Source organism: Notechis scutatus, chromosome 4 (assembly GCF_049901735.1).
Source record: "Notechis scutatus isolate UNSWTSFEM ecotype Mainland chromosome 4, rNotScu1.2, whole genome shotgun sequence".
In the NCBI taxonomy this organism is placed as follows: Eukaryota; Metazoa; Chordata; class Lepidosauria; order Squamata; family Elapidae; genus Notechis; species Notechis scutatus.
In genome coordinates this window covers 145,735,589-145,755,093 of record NC_142012.1, presented here as the reverse complement: position 1 = coordinate 145,755,093, position 19,505 = coordinate 145,735,589, and the positions used below count along the sequence as shown (strand labels likewise).

The following is a 19,505-nucleotide window of genomic DNA, read 5'->3' as shown; positions in this document are numbered from 1 at the left end:
TGCGCCTGGGCTGCTCTAGGAGAAGGGGGTTCATTCCCAGTACCAAAGGGGAGGTTATTTGCTCCAAACGAGGGGTTGGCTCTGCAAAGTATAAATAGTGGGGACTTCAATCACCGAAGCCCAGACAGATCAGAACTCTTCGCGGGGAGAATTGTCAAAGGCCGGTTTTTACAAGCTTCGCTCGGGGTTGGGAAACCTCCGCTTCCATTTAACGCTCCAGCCAGCCCCCTCTGCGGCTTTTCTCTCCCTTCCCCACCCACCCTCCCCCTTTTTTTTCCTTCTCCTCCCCCTCCCCTCCTCCCGACCCCCTTGATGTGTTTATTGGGGGGCTCGGAGCAGCCAGAGGAGGCGAACGAGGGGGAGAAAAAAAGAGCCCAAAGAAGAGCCGGCGATGGAAGAACTTACCGCTTTTGTCTCCAAGTCGTTTGATCAGAAAGTGAAAGAGAAGAAGGAGCTGATCACGTACAGGGAGGTGCTAGAAAGCGGACCCCTCAGGGGAGCTAAGGAGTCCGGAGGCTCCAACGAGCCCAGCGCGGAGGAGAGCGGCAGCCCGGCGGCCCGGGGAGCTGGTGGAAGCGCCGGCTCGGGAAGGCGATCGCCGGTGCGAGAGCTGGACATGGGCGCCGTCGACAGGAATCGGGACGCGGACACTCCTAAACTCAGCGAAGGTAAGACACCTCCCCCCGCTCCGACTTGTGTGTGGGGTGGGGTGGGGGCAACAGGCGAGGCTTGGGGGCCATGCGGGTGGCTGTCGGAGAGGTGGGCTGGGGGTGTCAGGGAGAGCCAAGGAAAAGGCGCGCCTAGCTCAACGCGCGCGCACGCGTGTGCTTGCGTTTCCACGCTTGCGGGTTCGCTCGGACAGCCCCGCTGAAAAATCCGCGTTGAGTCCGGACCGGCAAGAAAGCGGCGAGAAAACTTGGCGAGAGAAAGGATGGAGCCGGGCGGTCTGATCTTCGGTGCCTTCAATTTCCCTCTCTAGACAAGCAGTGCAAAGCGCTGAGAATATTAAAAACTAAACCCAATGGGTCCGGCCATCTCCCAGGGAGGTACGATTCCAGATAGCCGGGGGTGGGCGGAAGGGCTGGGGTGGACGGAATTCTACCTGTGGATTTTTGTAGGGATCGACTGTGGATCCCTTTTTGAGAGAGGTGCTGGTTAGGTTGGCTAACTGAGGTTTTCCTCCGGTAAGCGTAGCCTGCCTGGTTGGCTGTGAGGGTTTGTTTAGGGTAGTTTTTCAGAGAGAGGTTTTTATATGGGGGAGACTCCAAAGTCTTTTTTACCGCCAATGTGAGGGTCCGATTGTTCCCCACATTACTTTTTTTAAAAAAAACACGTTTAACTTCCTCCGAAACACGTAGAGTAGGTCACTCTGAAGTCCATCTTTAAGTAATATTTACGGTTGAAAATTAATTCGCTTCCACTAAGCGACTCTTCGATATTTGCAAATGTAAACAAAGGCGGAATTAAATAAATCGCATATTAAAAGGGGGATGAGAAGGCTTAAAGTGTAGTCATTATTAGTGCATCAAATATTGTGTACAGTAAAAGTAAAAAAAATACGCTTTACCTTTTACAAAGTGCATTTCAAAAAGTGTTAATTTGAAAGACGCGATTTATAATAGTTCCTAAGCATCACGCTATAAAAGAAACATTTAATCATAAGCATCATTGAAATCCGAAGAGAGGAGGCTTCTTCTTATAGCTTTATTTTCTGAAGCCCTCACGACCTTCTACTGAAAAGAAGAAACCGCACCAGCGTCCAGGAAGAAAAAATGAATCTTAAACAGGGCCGCAAACTCGGCGACTTTCAAGTATATTTGAATATCTGTGTGTGGTTTGAGTCAGCGAGTGCCATATTCGCGGAGGGGAGGTGGAGGCGGATTTCTTTTTTCTTCCCCCAAACCTTTTGTTTAACGAAAGGAGCTTCTTCCAGATGGGAACTGGACTGAAAACCTGAGCCGGAAATGATTTGCTAAACAAATTCCGAATATGATTAGAGGGGGAAGCGCAATTGCGATAAACAAACTTCGGCAGAGCGATGGGCAAACATGTGCGACTAAAGGTAGATAAGCTTAGCTTCGGCCAAGTAAAAAGCCCGGCCTGTTGTCCAAAGTGAAGGGTTTGTGTCTGCGAGCGCTCGGCTGTGTAGACTGGAAAAAAATGAAGCAAGAGGGAAAGATTAAAACCGAGTTTCTCTCGTTTATGATCAATGGCAGCAGGCCTTTGTAGCAGGAATGTATAAACTTCCAAATTCCCCGCGTGGATCCGTTTTCATTTTCATCTGGAATGGGGGAATGGGGGAGAGCCAGGACAAAGAGGCGGCAGATGGAGAGGGATACGGTTTAAAGTTTTGGACATCAAAATAGGACTGAGTTGTTATTCCAAAGATTTTCATTTTGGAAGGGACATTTTTTTCTATTTCTCTACGAAAAGAAACCAAAGGATAGTTTTGACTTCTCCAAATAGATCGAGGAAAGGTTTCGTGTGGCAGATACTGCCGCCTCTCTCCCGCACCTGCCGCAAGGGTTTCTCGAAAAACCCGCCGGCTTTGAAAAGCCTGGCGGGTTAGGTAGTTTCCAACAGCTTCGCGGTTGACTTCGCTTCCCAAAGAGCCATTCCATCTCAGAAAGGCTTCCGTGGAATGGTTTTTGGGGAGGGAGGGGGAGGCGACCAAAACAAAACAAAACAAAAAACAAAAAAAAACAACGACTGCCATGTGTGTCCAGAAGCCGAAAGATTCCTCCACCAACCCCAACTTCAGCGAAGACTCGGATTTTTTTCCAGGGTAAATCTTTTCCTCTCCGATCCAATCATTCTTCAGACCCTCCTTCCAAATGGAAAGATCTGGCATTCACACATCAAAAAGAAAAGTAGCCCCAGTCGACTTATAAAGGTCTTTCTAAATTCAGTGTTTCAACCCCTTTGGCCTCTGTTCTGCAGAGGATTGGGGATTATTGGGGGAAGCGAAAAGGACCTTCGGATCCAGTTGCAGAACTCGAGGTGCTTTCCTAAATCTTCATAAGAAACTCTTAGAGGGAAAGAAAATCCTGTGTGTGTGTGTGTGTTTGAGGGGGGGAGAGTGAGAGGTAGAGGGAGAGAGAGAGAGAGAGAGAGTGAGAGAGAGAGAGAGAGAGAGAGAGAATCTTGTTGATGTGTAATTCGATTGAGACCCTGGGGTACAATTGTCCAAACTTATAAAGCACCAAGGCTTTGCATCTAACACCTCGGAGAAGGTTAGGTTTGGACTGCGCTGAAAAGGAGAAGAAACCCTTTGGTGAGTTGTTCAGAAACAACTCGCATTGAGTTCCGCCTTCCTCCCCCATAAAGGCATCGGTTTGCCCCCTGAAGTCCATGGGACATCGAAGGCTTGGGAGTGGGGGCTCAGAAGGGAAGACCTAGCCAGATCAAAACGGTAAGCTAGCTCTTCCGCTTGGCCCACCGGGCGCCTTCGCCAGCCGAGTCCTCCAGCCGCGAAACCGTTAAGGGAGGTCACCTTTCTTCGTTCATTGATCTCTGATCCTCCCCTCCCCCGCGCCTCACGCCCCCCCCCCCCGGCTTAAGGCAAAAAGAGGCGTGGGGGAGACCCGGCGATCAGAGCAGGCCCAGGGCTCCGGGGGAGAAGGTCCGGCACGCGGCTCTGATCGCCTTTTGCGTCTCGTCCTGCAGTTTCGCCGGAGCTGAAAGAGCGCAAAGAGGATGCCAAAGCGATGGAAGACGAAGGGCAGACGAAAATCAAGCAGCGGAGGAGTCGCACCAATTTCACCTTGGAGCAACTGAACGAGCTGGAGCGGCTTTTTGACGAGACCCACTACCCGGACGCCTTCATGAGAGAGGAGCTCAGCCAGCGGCTGGGACTGTCGGAAGCCCGGGTGCAGGTGAGGCCCAACGCTTGCCAGGATGTTGGGGAAAGGGGAAAGGGAGTTCAAAAGCGACGCTTTCCTCCGACTAGCCGCTTCTGGACTCGGGGCTGGTGGCGATTTTCCTCTGAAGCATCCCGGAGCCGCAGCGCCAGTGAGGGTGGCTGGGTGGCATTTGGGAGCGAAGGTTGCAGTTGCCCGGCGGGCGCTCCTTTTTGGATCGCGGCTGGTTGAATTGTACGGTCAAAAGAGAGGCCGCCCTTCCCCGGGCGAGCCCTTTGCTTGGCCAGGAGCCGCGATCCCTTCCCTGTCAGGAAACAGCAGCCTCCCGCGAGGGGGTGTGGATTCCCCGCGGAAGGAGCCCTGGTCACTCCAGTTTGGAAAGGTTCCTAGGGGTGAACACGTGTCTGGGCGCTTTCGAACGACGCTTCAGCTAGGAAGGGAGATCCGTTGAGGCACCAGGAAACGAAGGTAGCTGCACTGGTCGTGAGTCAAATCCACCCACCCTGAACACCGCTCAGACTCATTCGGCAGTATAAGCGAGCCTCCCCGTCAACACACCGGGCGCCTTCCAGAGCTCAGATCTCTTCTTAAAATTGGGGGGGGGGGTGGGGGGGTGGAGAGGCCTTAATACCGAGGTCTTGTAATTTGCTTGCGGCAGGTTTGATGGAGCGTGGGAGGAGACATTGAAATTAGGCTTCACCTGGCGTGAGATGAATTCAGGTTACTGCCGGAGGGAAAACGTATTCAATGGTGTTGAAAACCTTGCTTCTATTGTCCTGCTGACAAGCCCCCTTCTTCGCTTTCTAACCATTACTGTTGTTGTTACCAAGCTGGGGTGCTCAGTCGGAGTCTTAGGGAATAAGTCACAATTGGCTGGAGTTGCACAAGGTGCGGATCCAAAGCAAAACACTGGCGCAAATGCAGCCAAGAGGTTGTCTGTGAGAGAGGTGAAGATGGAGCAAGATGGGAAGGCAAACCAGGTTTCATGCTGGGCTGAGCTTCCCACTGCAGGCCAGGCTGAATTGCGACTCCATGTGTGAAAATGATTAGCCATTGAGTTAGGTTAGTGTATGTAACATCAGACAACTGGGTGAAATCAAGTACATGTTGATTCAGCAAACCACACTTTGTTGATTCAGCAAACCAAAGGCAGCCACTGTGAGTGGGACTCAAATAGGATCTTTCCCGTGGCTTCAGTTCTATCATTCCAGGTTTTAAATTATATCAATCTAATCTTTCCACCTGGAACAATATACGGCCATACCAAAGTGTATCTAGGCTAGATAGTATAGGCACACACAACACACCTTCGAGTATTGACCATCTCTTTTAAAAAGCAAAGTCTAAAACAGGAAATTGGATGTGTATTTAAAGCTTCCTCTCTTGTAAGCAATTTTAAAAACCTCCAAGAAAGGTGAAAGGAAAGCTTACACACCCTCAGTTTAGAGAATGCAAGCAAGTTTTTTTTTTTAAAGAAGCTGTTTTGGAGATTTCTCTCCCCCCCCCTTTTCCTACACCTTCCAAATTTTTCCTAACAGTCCCCTGAGCCAAAGTTTTGTAAGCTCACTCCTTCCCTCCAAAAATGCTTGCAAGCCAAAAGCCAGATTCGTTTGTCCAGTGTTCGGGTGAACTCTGTACATCTCTATCTGCCGCAATTTGTGACTCCCAAGGAAAACGGACCCTCCTTTGTGTGAGCCCAAGGAGTCGTTTTAGGCCTTGAACATCTGCAGCTGCTCGCAGAGTAACTGATCCTTTCCCCTCCATCTTGGCGGCATGGACTGCCATCTGCACCAAACTGGGCTCCAGTTTTGAAAAGCTTTCTCTGCATTTTGTAATCGGATCAACTCAGAATCTGAACGGTGGAGTTGCAGCAAAGGCAGAAGAGAATCAAGGGGAGGGGGGGGAAAGGGAGGCAGAAGCACAGAGTTTTGTTTTTTTAAAGATATAACCTAGGGAAAGTTGCAAGGGGATAAAAAACCCCTCTCTTTGTTTGCCCTTGTTATTCCTTTCTGATTTTCCATTTATTTCCACTGCTGTTTAGTCTGGCCACTTAAAACACACACAGTTCCAAACATGGGGTGTCTATATTTTGAGTAGTAGGACTAAAAGGAAAAGAGAGAAATAGGAAAAAAAAAAGTGGAAGGAATTAAATGCTGCTTGATTCCAGAGAAAGGAGGTTTGGTTGCCTCAACAAAAGAATAACTGGCGCTGGGTATAATCCGTAGAGAAGAACTTCCAGAGATTTGCATTGATTAGAGTCTGGATCCTTTCAAATGGCCCCAGAAAATGCCTATGAGTTGGCTTTAAGCATCCTTTCCTGCCTGGTTCTCCTTGGCAGATGGCAGGAAGAAGAGCTTGCTAGCTAGTGTGAGAATACTAGAAGCTGAAATCCCAATCTCCAGACCTGTTCCTGTTCAGGTTCACACAGAAGCAATGGCCTTAGATGCTGGTGGGTTTACTCTTGAGTAAAGATATTGAGTCTTGTGGCTTTGGTGCTTTGTGTAGCTGCACAGGATTCAATTATTTTATTGCAGTGATTACAGAGAGTTCTCTGGACGCAAGACACACGAAGTCGGATGAGACCTGTATCCACAAAGCAGGCAGGCTGGGCTCCCTTTGCTGCTTTTGGTCAGTGGCTGCTGCCCCAGGAAAAGCTAGTGGGAATGGTAGCTTTAGCCTGGAAATCTGGAATCTCTTGCTAGCAATTCCCTGAAAACAAAACAGTGTCTTTCACAGGCTGAGTGAGCCCTCCATCCCACAGTTGGCTTACATGTCTATTTCTTTAAAGCTAACAGTCATTACCCTGAATAAGGTTAGCTCTAGAGTATTTGGGTCATCTCAATGTGTCCTAAGGTGGGTTCTAGGTGTGCAGACATCCGCTCACTTCTTTTCAAACTCACTCCTTCCTCTTTCAAAGAAAATCTCCAGCGAGATTTTTTTCCCTTTGAAGGACAGCAGGTTTCTGTCACTCCTACCTTCTTACCTTCTCCCTTTATACACTAAAGCTTGGAATCCAACCAATTTAAAGTAGAACTCACTAAAGATATAAGGCAGTTCACTTTTAAGCCTTTGCTCAAATGTTAGTCTTTCTGAACTCAATGGATCTTAATAGTATCTTCTTTTGAACTCTCCTGGAGTATGTGTAGGATGGCAGAGGAAGAATAGATAGAGGATCAGGCAGTCCAAATTTGTTAAGGGGTAAAGTCCCAACTTTATTCTTCTTCTTCATGTTTTTAAAACTTTGTCTTGCTTTAATGTAGCCAAGAAAGGATATTTTGCCTGCTGTAGAGCTGTTTTCATGTTTTTTGTTTTGTTTTTTTCCTAATATGGGAACAAATGAGATTATCATAATAATGAGATCATTATTCTGCTTCTGTATTGCATGCTAGTCCCCAGAGGAAGAGAACATTTCTCAGCTTCTTTATTATGACACTTTTATGACCCTCCACCTTAAAGTTTGTAATTAAATGCTTTGGTGTTTTGTTTTTTCTTACAGAGAAAGCTAATCAATACAACTAGTTTTTTAATGAGCTCATTCCTTTTTGAGTTATTTCATTCATATATATATATATATATATATATATATATATATATATATATATTATATATATATATATATATATATATATATATATATATATATATATATATATATATATAGATAGATAGATAGAGATAGATATAGATATAGATATAGATAGATAGATAGATATAGATATAGATATAGATATAGATATAGATATATAGATATAGAGATATATAGATATATAGATATAGAGATATAGAGATATAGATATAGATATATAGATAGATATATAGATAGATATATAGATATATATATAGATATAGATGATATAGATATAGATATAGATGATATAGATAGAGATAGGGATATAGATATAGATAGATAGATATAACTTTGTGCAAATATCCAAAACCCTTGATCCAATTTCAAACTTTCACAGTTAGATCAAATAGAGAAGTTCAACAGGAACATCCCTGCAAAAATAAGACTGTATTGGCAACGAAAATCAGAAGAGAGAGTAATTCTCCTTTGCTAACATGGGATAGGAAGGAGCAGGGAGACAGAGATTTAGACTTAGGTTTTGCTAATCCAAAAACCTGGTAATCAGACCCCACTTCAAATGTCCATCTTGTACCGAATACTGTTATTTCCCTTTAAGCCCTAGAACTCTGTAGTCACACATTCTGAGGCTAGGAATTTGTTTCCTAGCCTCAGATAAACCCATCAGCTCAGGTCCCTTTTGTCCTGTTTTGATTCCAAACTCTTCTTCTGACTACCCCTCAATTTGAGAAGAAAAAAAATATGTAATGGTTTCCATTGTTCAACTGGGGGGTCAGTGAATTTATCTACTTTAGACTTTAACAATGTTATGGCATCTGAAAGTCTTATATCATTGTTATTAAGGAACAAACACTCTTTTAGAGTTTGTGGTGCTTAAAACGTTATATTTTAACAATGTTCTTAGCCTTGAAAGCATCACAAGATTCTGCTCATCCTTTTGAGGAACACCCCCCATGCCTTCCTGTTTCCTTTCTGCTCTCCCTGGTTTCAGAGTCCAAATAAATTTCCCTTCTGCTCCATCCAGGTGAGCTTCTTGCACAATAACCCAGTTTTTAATATCTGACCGTAGCATATGCCTCTGAATCTCAGATTGGAAATTAGGTAGCTATCTCTGGAAGACTCTTTTTTAAAAAAAATATAAACTGGAACCACCCAATTAAGTTCATCCATTTTACTTCCTCTTATACCCACATTTTGTGTAAAGGTTTAAAAGAATTACCAACAACATTTACTCAGAAATAAGGTCAATTGGCTACAGAGGGACTTCCAGAAAACTGAGTGAAGGAAATAAACCTCACTCTCCCAGTTGAAAATCATAGGACTTATAGCAGACATCTAGGCACATCTACTAGGAGACAGGACTTACTGAGCACAATAGGATCAATCCCCAGTGAATCTGTATTGGGTTACAGCATTAAAGTGCTTAACAGGCCTGAGATGAAATACATTTCACTCAGAAGGGAAGTAAGACCCATTGATTTTACAGAGGAAAATTTCAATCTATCAGCATTTACCTGGGATAAATTTCTTTTGCAGAATAGGGATTGCTTCCAAACCATTGGAAATATTTTCTGCCCCCATCTATGTTTAAGCTTCAAGCCTAGTTTCAACTGAAATTTGAAAATGTAAAACTAGTTTTCATTTCAACTGGCTTCAGATTTATTGAGGAAGTCACATCAAATGTGTGTGTGATTACAAAACTGTTTATTGATGCATTTTACAATGTTTAGCATGTGTGTAACATCTTCTACTGTACTATTTCTTAAGTTGCTAACATGTGTAAAGTGCATGATGCAAGTATTTGATAACTGCGATGTCTGAAAATGAGATAAGCTTCTCAAAAATGAACATGTAAATGGTGTTTTCACTCTCGATCATTGTTTAAATAGAGAACAGAAACAGTCTAAACTTTGGACTATAAGACTGAGATCTGTGCCTTTCCAACTTTTGGGACAATAGCAGCAACTGAACTTTGATACATATACGGAATCTAATTCATTGTGAAGGAGAGTGCCTCATTCTACCCCATGGAACTTGGAGATAGTTGAAGGGAAATTCAGAAATATTTGCAGCACGTCCAACATTTGTAAGACAAGATGTTACAGTTGACTGATGATCCTTGTGATGCAATGCTACCCAGGCTTATTCAAAAAGGAATGCAGCTGTGTTTCATGGGATTTACTGTTAGATCAGGGCAGCCTGAGGAGAGTCCAAAGTTGGACAAATAATTGCAGTGTGCAGCCAGGGAAAAGATCTGAAAGTTCTCTAGAGACCATTTAGATGGAAACGGGCTGGGCATAGCAAACAGGAAGGGAAAAAGAATCTCTGTTTACAAAATGCAGCTTTCCTGTAATAAACATGGCATCAGAGAGATCACTTAATATATATATAGTTGTGGCTTTATATTGACTTGTTTGCTTTCCTCCCTGTTTGTCTACCCAGGTCTGGTTTCAGAACAGAAGAGCTAAATGCAGAAAGCAAGAAAACCAGCTCCATAAAGGTAGGTATGTGAAATGGAGCCAAAGGGGCCTTTGCCATAGACATGCCTTCTTTAATTACTGAGCTCTTGAGTGTCCTGCTTGGTTTGGGTGTTATAATCTCTGTTGAACGTACCTAGCATTGCAACTTTCTACACATTTATCAGCCTGATTTCTTGGGATACAAGGGGACTTCCTTCAGTGCAAAAGTACATAGGATGGTGCCACTTGGGATAGCATCAAGAGGAGCAGGGAAGCTATTTGCCCAGGATCATGGGGATGGAGGCAAACAGAAAAGGTCCTTTTTGTCTTGTACCTGAGCCCAAATGGCCTAAATGCAGGCACTAATCGTTTTAGCTTCATATTGTCAAGTTCTGCTTCTCTCTCTCCCTATTATGGCTGGGAGAGTCTAAGGATAAAAGTGGACCTTGATTCAATTCTTGTTTGTTTCAGGGGTCCTCATTGGAGCAGCGAGCCAGTTTGAAGCATGCCGAGTTGCTCCCTACGTGAATGTTGGTGCTTTGCGGATGCCTTTCCAGCAGGCAAGTAGAAGGGCCAGCCATGGGCATCTCTTGAGACTAAGGGGCCACCAGTAACTCCCATTCCTTTCCTGTAGTTCTCTCCATCTTGCTTTTTGGAGACAGAAGCCCCGGACACTTTTTTTTTTTCCTGCTGAAAGAAAATGCCAGCAATTTCCTTCTGCAGGGGGAAGGAAGGGAGAGTTGTAGTCTTCCTTGTAATCATGGAAGATCTGCAGATCATTCCAATCTTCTGCATGACCTTATTGAAACCATCATCATTTAATTGCTCTGCCAGAGTACTCAGGTTTGCTGTGGAAAGCTCTTGAAATGAAAAAAAGAAAGCTTTTCTCCCTGCTTTGATTTTGCTGGGATCCAGTTCTCATGGCTGTAATCTCAAGGAACCAGGGTGCTGGGTTGGAATAGAGCAATCAGGGATCTGGAAAGATGCCATAATTGGCAAGCTCATTCAGGACATAAGCCTGATATCCAAGATCATTTTTATCCATATTACCTGGAGAAGGTTGCATTATCTGTGCAATGAAGTTTTACTTGCAGATAACTATTGAAAGAAACAATCTCTGTGTGAACCAGGCATGTTTAATCAGATAAAGTCCCATGAATTTAATGCAGTGAAGCTAGTAAGGCCAATTAGAAAGGCAATCTTTGATGCAGCCACAGAGTGCTCACTCCAAAGAATTGAGTTTTGCTATTCTCATTGGATAGGCATCAAGACTGAATACGAATATCCTAATTTTGGTAAAATGATCTTTAAACAAAAAAAATATATCACAACTGACAGAGCTCTACAAATAGAATTCCATTTTAAGTAGTTTAATTTATATGCTTGCTGTCTACTAAAAATAGTGTTCGGTGTGCTTTTTAAAAGCCGATGTACTTTTTTTCTTGGTAATTCCCTTTTAAACAATCTATGATTGGTGAAGGAAGGCAAGCCTGACGACTCTGTTTGTAAACATGTTGGGCTCTTGCCCAGCCTAGTTGAACATCTTAAGACATTGATTTCTGGGGCTTCTATTTCTAAATCATGGCCATTACTTGGAAAAAAACTCTAGTTGATTTCAAGGGGATTTATAATGGATGTATTAGAAATAGCATCTTGGAGCCATAAAGCCAGAAGGTTTTTAATGACTTGTGCTCAGTCCAAACGAAACTTGTCCTCCTCGGGCTTGCTGCTAGTAATGGTATATTCTATAATGCCCACCCATTAAATAATTGTGGACAGATCATTCTTTTCAAACCTTCGTTCAGCCTTTCCTAATCTGGCACCCCCTAAATGTGATGGGATTACATTTCCCAGAATTCCCAATCAGCACCGGCAGCTCAATCCTGGTGGGAATTCTGCTAGTCATAGATTGAACAGACCAGTCAGTACAAAGCTAGAAAAAACAGCCATATCTCAATATACATGAAATTCAATGCTTTTTTAAAAAAATTATTGAATATACATAGATTTTAATTTCAGGCCTTTTGTATAGGATTAAATATTCTTAGTTGCATCCAAAAGAAAAAACTATACAAAAAAGATGGCTGGTATCCACGATAGTCATAACAGCACAGCAAACCTCTTTAAAGCTCCAAACAGTCATAAGTTAGAATCTGAGTAAACCATACTTTTATAAAATTCAAGCAAAATGAGGACTGAGAACCATAAATATCTACAGCCTTTACAGAACTCAAGAGAAAAGGCAAGAGATAAAAATATAGTGTTGAGACTTGTACCCACCTGCTTGATGCACTTTAGGGTTGCAGTACTCAATAATATTGCCTAAATATTGCCATAATAATTATGAATTAAGAATTAGCAGGACACATATATAATGTTCCCATGTTAAACAAAAGTACTTTGAAAAAAAACCAAAAACAAATTCAGAATGGATAGACATAATTCCCATCAAGCATATTTATTAGAACCAGAAGCCTAAAGTTCAATAGCTAAGAAGACAATCAACTACATTTTAGTCAATTTGCTAACCATAACTCCTTATGGTTAGCTAAGTAGCGCGTATACCATTTGGCAGCTGCCACAGAAATAAAACAGTAAAAGTACCGGAAGCTCTAAACCAACATTTTTGTGCTTAATATGTGTAATGAACATATATAAGCAGACAGACCAGTCAATCAATGCAAGATGCAGCAAACCCATCAGCAGAAGAAACCAATCAATGAAGCAATGCATTTCTGAGTTCAGGCAGTCAGTGTTCCTGTGTGCATCCTGCATCTTGGATAATAGGAAAGGATGAGACCTCCACATTAAAAAAAAAACATTTAAAGCTTTCTTAACATCTCAAAAACCCACCCACCACTACACATAATATTAAACAAGGTTCAGGTATGGCTCTGTACTGCTCAGCTTTGAAACAAAAGAGCTGGTGCACCCATACTAGACTAGGATAAAATGAAATTTGTCCTCAACATGTTTGGAGCTTGTGACATTAACCAGATCTGTCACATAAAGCTGCCACAAAATTCATTTGATTTGATGTTACATGGGCTAGTAATTTTGTTTTTGCTAATGAGGATTTAGATTTAGCATGATACATAATCCTAGGCAAGAAGAAATGAATAGATTATTTCCTGGCATTAGATCTATTTTAACTCCCCAACCATATTTATTCTGAAAGTTGAGCTTTTTTCTCTTCTCTTCTTGGCTTATCCTTGACTAGATGATAGTCATTCTAGTCTAGACTATATACTATCTGTTCATGTCATTTACTCCAGCTAGACAGAAAGCTGTTTTTTTGTGGGGCTGTCTTCAAATATTTAGAGCCTGCTCTGCAAAAACTCAAAACAGCCTTGACCTGTTGTTATGGATGCTATGTACCTGTTTTGAGACTCAGCCAAGTACTGTGAGAGCACTTCTGCAACCTTGCCATTTACTTTAGGTGCTCTCATTGTGCTTTTCCGAATGTGATGACTTGGAGGTTTCGTGTTGTGAGTAGCCTGAAGAGTTTGCTAAAACAGATAGATGCAAAGCTGTAAAAGCATCTGCTTAAGAGCAAGCCCCATTAAATGCTGCCTCTTCCAGCTTTGAGGATGTACTAATACAACCTATAAATGTTATGCATGCATTACTCAAAAGCAGGGCTTGTATTCAATGGGGCTTAATCCCAATGAAATATGCTTTTGCCACCTGATAGCTAATCCCAGGCAAGCTTCTGAACAGAACTTCAACCCTCCTGACCCACCACAACAACATAATTTTTAGGAATTAACTCTTTGCTAGAAAATGTAAATCAGGCACTCTGAACAACTTGTTCAGTGCTTCAGTTACAGATAAAAAGGTGGAATTTTGGAAAGGCATTGATTTTTCTCATTTTAATTTGTCCTCTTGTTCTTTCCAAAAACCGGGAGAAGGGAAGACGGACAGGAACACTCTTTGCCTTCTCTTCTATATGAAGTCTCAGGTCATCTAAGGCCACAACATCATTTGTTGGGCCTTGGCTTTCCCTGGTGTGAACTTGGGCCTGATAAATTTGTAAACAGTGCTTAAAGAGGCGGCAACCAGGTTTCATTCTGGCCCATGGTTTAATAAACAAACAAAAACACCTGGTTGGGTTCATCCATGCTAAGGCATAGCTAGTTCTTTTGATGGGGCTGAAGTTTACTCAGTTTACTCAGGACAAGCCCCAACCAAGTCGGCTAACTTCTCCCTTCCCCCCACTTCCCCCAAGGATACCCCCCAGAAGTGGGTGCGAGCGCTGAAGGGTGGGGGGAGGGGGCCCGATGGCTGGGCGGTCCGTTAACGCTCTTGTCTCTCTCCATTCTCGTTACACCTTTTAGGATAGTCATTGCAACGTGACGCCCTTGTCCTTTCAGGTGCAGGCACAGCTGCAGCTGGACAGCGCCGTGGCGCACGCGCACCACCACCTCCACCCGCACCTGGCGGCGCACGCGCCCTACATGATGTTCCCAGCCCCGCCCTTCGGCCTGCCCTTGGCCACCCTGGCGGCGGAGTCTGCCTCGGCCGCTTCGGTGGTGGCCGCGGCGGCGGCGGCCAAGACCACCAGCAAGAACTCGAGCATCGCGGACCTCAGACTCAAAGCCAAAAAGCACGCGGCCGCGCTAGGCCTCTGACTCTTCGGGCCCCCCCAGGGGCGCGTGGCGATCCCACCGCGGGCAGCGCGGGGCCCCGGGAGGCAGGCTCTCCGGACCGACGCCCCCGCCACCTCCCCGCGCTCCGCCTTCCGACAGAGACCGACCTCGGCGCCCTCCGGAGCGAGCCCGAGCCCGCGAGCGCCTGCGCGCCTTTCAAACTGAAGGCAGCCGCCAGCCGCCAAGACCCGCGGCGGCCTGAAGGGAGGGTGGGAGAATCCTCCGAGGACGTCGCTTGCTTCTTTGACCGAGGGAGTTGGGGCGAATATTTGCCTTCTGCTCCCGCTGAGAAAGCGAGAAGACGTCTTGGGACGACGGGCAGCCGGCGACTCCCTCGTAAAACGGAGAGGGGAGCGCGAGGCTTTACTGAGAAAAAGAGTTCGAAGAACTGTAGACGCGCAGCTGGGAAGTTCACAGGTTTTGAAACGGACCCTTTTTTCCTGCGAAGTTCACTTTAATGCGAGGAAAGTGGATAAGAGAGGCGGGCCTCCCTTTCACGTTGCAACTGATAAAGCTTGAGCTCGAGCAGCTACAAACTTAGAAGTGGAGATGGGGAGGAAAGATTACAAATGGCGGGAGGGGGGGAGGAAGAGGGAGGATGAGAAAGGGGGGAAAGGAAGACGCGCGGTTCTTTCTGTCCCCCTCCCCCCGCTTTTTTCTTTTTCTTCCAACGCTAAATTTAAGTCGGAATATTTTGCTAGAACTGTTCCGGGTCTGCATGGGGTTCGGTTAATTATTATTTACTTCTTGGCGTCCCTTGGTTTGCATCGCATCCGAAATCTTGGAGGAGAACGAAATCCGTCAGGGAAAGAAGCACAGCGCGTCGAGTTACGAGAGGTCGGGAAGGGAGACCTCGCAATACAATGCATTGAAGTTGCTCCTGGTCGCCACCGATCTCATAGAAAGCAATGGGCCATGTGTCAGACATCCTCGCCCCCCCGCCCCTCCATTAGTACTCTAGCCCTAGTCGCTTAAGACTCCTCTGATCTTTGGCTTGGGTGTCTGCAGAGTCTGTCAAAAAAGTCAAAATGGCGGCCGCGACGGCGCAATCGAAGCCCCAACTACCTTCTACAAGTCGCCATTTTGACTTTTTTGACCATATCCTACAGACAACCGCGCGATACGTTTTATTGATAACACTTATTTTCCAAAAGACATGGCAAAAATGATTTGCCCCATTCCTGTTTTCGGTTCAAACATCCAGCCGCCTCTATAATAAAGGCTCACGGTTACGTTATAAATTTCGGACCCCCTTGCCAAGGCTGCCTACATTTTCACAACTTCTCATTGAGACCAACGGGATCCATGGCCAACAGGTCACACCCCATTGATTTCAATGGGATTTCTATGTAGCTTATTTCTTTGGTGAAACTTGTTTGGCTGTCGGATTTCTAGTAACCTTGGGTATCTTCCTCCTCTCTTTGCTGTACGGACGGAAGGGTATCCATGGCCATCCGTGAGGCATTTCATAATGGCAAGGAGGTACGAAGTATATTTTTTAAAAGAAAGTGGTGCACAAAACCATTTATTTCGGCAATGGTAAATAATTGGTCAGTTGAGTGTTCCGTCAGACCTTTCGACCCGATCTCATGAAGGTGGACCCATTCCCGTAACCTTGTGATGTTACATAATCTATATCCATGTATTTTTTTCTTTTCTGAAGAAATATAAATATAGATATATAAATATATAAATATATATATATAGCGGTAATCTGAGCGGCCGCGAAGTAGCCGGTCCGTCCGTTCGCTCCAAGCCAGAGCTGCGCGCTCTCTTTTGCCAAGAAAATGAAACCGAGAGGGGAGAGAAATCTCTTTGCCAGTTGAACTCTGCTAGGAACAGAGCTTTATAATTATTTGTTCTCCATGAAAACAAAAACAAAACAAAAATTATTTATAATGACCGTATTTTTTCTAGTGTATTTTAAGTTATTGAGGAGGGGGAAAGAAAAAAAAGTGGCCAAGAAGAAAGAAACGCTGATATTTTATTTCCGTGTTGTCGGCACGAGAGTTTGTTCCACTCAGGTTTGCTTCGCTTTTATTTGTTCATTGTCGACGTCACAGTTTTCAATAAGTGCCAAGTTATGAATTAAGACACTTTGCAATCTATTGAATGGAAAAAAATGAGAAAGTAAAATTTTAATTGATGGTTTCGCACAACTTTTGTTCCTGATCCTATTAAATCAATAGTGCCATTCTACCTTTTCAAATTTATTTTCCCCTTCTTTTATCTTCTTGGGATTCCTGCTCCTGTGTGTTTTAAGTGTGTGTTACTTACATACCGATGTTATTTTCTGCAAACTTTAGAGAGTAACCGAATCTGTCAAAGGGAGGTCGGCCTTTCGTCTCCACATATCTTTATATATTCCTGATCTTCAAAATGTGGCTTTCTTCCCGATCTCTTTGGTTGATGTTTTTATCTCCACAGGAAAAAAAAAAAAAAACTATGCTATTTTACCAGCAGAGTTCAACTATTCCTCACGCATTTATAAAAAGCACAATGCAATCCTATTAGTCTCAATTCCGGAAAATAAATCTATGGGTTCCCCTTGATAATTTCTTTCTGATACGTAAACTTAGAGCGGAATCTAATTAGACTGTAGGGTTCGCTTATATGCTTTTCCTTCTGGTTGGAGATGTTGGAAAGTTAGAAAACCCAAGAGGTTCTTTCCGTTAAAGGAATTTTTCCTGGGGGAGGGAGGGCGGTGTGTGTGTGTTTAAATAGTTTATTTTACTTCCACATTTGTTTCCCTTGATCCTAATTACACTGAATGAAACAATCGGGCTCCATTGATTCTGCGGAATGATATCCCACAAACCCGTTATAAATGCGATCCCCGGGGATCTTCCTCATCACTAAATCCTACTGCTTCGATATCATCCCCAGTAAAAGTGGATCGGGTCATCTCCCATAGGAGCAAAAAATATGACCGAATTCGCTTTCCTGGAAAAGGGCTTCCCCAACCTTTGATGGGGCGTATTTTTGCCTGCCAGTTTAGGGTTAGGGCAGCTCTCAATCAGATCCAGGGCATAAGGTCCGGTTGCAATTCAGTTACAGTAACCAGATTTCGTTGAAGGGACGGGGAATTAATAGCGATCCATGGAGATCGGGATGAAGGCGATTTCTACCAAATACCTGCGCGCTTCGGCAGTAGCCGGCGTCACAAGGCAGGCAAGCCAAAATCCAATAATTGAATCACGGTTCAGCGTATCGTGTGGGTTCAAACCTCGTGATTATTTCAATAAACCCCGTGAAACAATGGTGGTTCGGGGACAACTAAGTTGGGCACTGTCAAAATCTCTGCTCTTGGGTAACCAGGGCTCCCTCTTGTACTTCCACGGGGACTTGTAAGGGTTAGTCACTTCGATCGTTCACACTTCTGGGAAGGCGGGGCCGGCATTTCTGAACAACGGGCCATGTAATATTATTTACCAAATAAGTCTGCTTTCTCGTGGTTGCTAGAGGTTTTCCTGCACGTTATCTCTGGGGTCAAAGGTCTTCAGGGCCAGCCGCGGGAGGAAGCATACCAAAACACCCATCTAGCATCTTCTTCTGCCACCCATTCACACGTACAGAAAAGGAAGGATTCATGGGCCCGGTCACTCCAAAGTTCCTGGGGCCCCGCTTGGGCAGCAATCCTAGCCACGTTTCCCTTGGACACAGTTAACTTTGGACCCCATGGTCATGTTCATTATAACCCACCATGACTCCCAAGTTGGCTGTGACTGTCGATCTCGGGTTGTAGTGCCCATTGACTTAAATCAGCCTGATTTTTCAACGTATCCTGTAGGAAAGACACTCTTGTATACACCAATATACTTCAAACTTGTGGCACAATCCCCATCATTTCTTGACAACTTGACAGAAGGAATTGTAGCTGGTTACCATTGACAGTTGAAGTCCAAAATAGCCAAGATAGTCTGGGAGGTTGAGAAAAAGTGGGGCATATATAAGAAATAATATAGTAGTGGTTTGGGACACGAGTTATTTTTCCTAAAAGTAGACAGATTCAAGATTTCATCGGGAGAAGGAAATATGGAATCTTGAACCAACGAGGGATGCATGGACCATCTAGAGCAGGGCTCTCCAACCTTGGCAACTTTAAGCCTGGCGGACTTCAACTCCCAGAATTCCCCAGCCAGCTCTGGGAGTTGAAGTCCGCCAGACTTAAAGTTGCCAAGGTTGGAGACCCTTGCTCTAGACAAATTCCAGAAATCGAGCCGGACCCGATTCTGGTGGTTTCCGAATCTCTCCCCCCCCCCCCAACTCCTCCGAAAACACGATGCAGCCTTTGGTTCGCAGGATTGCCACGGTTTTGTTCTTATAGAGAAGTCTGACTTCATGAGAGGAGAAAGTAGATCCAGGGAAGAAATGGTCTCATCCACTCTTGTGTTCTCTCCTTCCCTGCCCTGCCCTGCCTCACAACTCCTTTGCATTTTTTTCAATAATCTTTCTCATTATCCACCGTTTCATCTGGCCACTCAAGCCCCCCTTTCGCAGTCTTTCCCTCTGTCGGATGCTTCTCAAACCCATTGGAAGACCAAAGCCGTTATTCCTACCCCTGCTAGTCTATTGGGAGCGGGGCTCCGCCCAAAAAGGGTGACTTGGTGGCGAGGGGGAACCTCCGACTGAGAACCTTGCAGTCCTTCTTCACGTCCAAGTCAGTCTAGGTTGGCATGCCTCCATGAACCGCAAACCAGGAAGCGATTTAAATAATGGCGTGGGAAAGCCGCCGGAGCGAACTCGACCTTCGAAGAACGGGACTGTGGTTGATATGGCTGTTGTTGAATCGAGCAAACGCAAGCTTTGTGGGACGCTTATAAAATTTTGAAGAAAGAAAACCTACAGCATAAAATGCCAAATAATTAGCACCTGAAACAGCAAAACACCCACGCATGAATATAGCCCCCACCTGCACCTATGTGCACGCCATCCCTCTGTTTTGATGTAA

The 19,505-nt window shown here is 44.6% G+C and overlaps 1 protein-coding gene across 2 annotated transcripts; it reads left to right on the top strand.

Moving 5' to 3' along the window:
• The first annotated feature begins 370 nt into the window (after positions 1–370).
• Positions 371–14,714, top strand: SHOX2 (SHOX homeobox 2). 2 transcript variants are annotated; one of them, XM_026668271.2, is made up of 5 exons: positions 371–668; positions 3,667–3,875; positions 9,889–9,946; positions 10,377–10,465; positions 14,279–14,714. In XM_026668271.2, exons 1-5 carry the CDS (start codon positions 392–394, stop codon positions 14,534–14,536), a joined length of 891 nt encoding a protein of 296 aa, XP_026524056.2. In that variant the 5' UTR covers positions 371–391; the 3' UTR covers positions 14,537–14,714. The 2 variants fall into 2 exon arrangements, with proteins under 2 accessions (XP_026524056.2, XP_026524046.2); XM_026668261.2 differs by having other exon boundaries at positions 14,243–14,714.
• Positions 14,715–19,505: the final 4,791 nt, after the last annotated feature.

Coding starts and splice junctions, on each gene's coding strand:
- SHOX2 (XM_026668261.2), top strand. CDS start 392: ATGGAAGAACTTACCGCTTTTGTCTCCAAGTCGTTTGATCAGAAAGTG. Junction 669..3,666: donor CACTCCTAAACTCAGCGAAG/GTAAGACACCTC, acceptor CTCGTCCTGCAG/TTTCGCCGGAGCTGAAAGAG. Junction 9,947..10,376: donor AGAAAACCAGCTCCATAAAG/GTAGGTATGTGA, acceptor TGTTTGTTTCAG/GGGTCCTCATTGGAGCAGCG.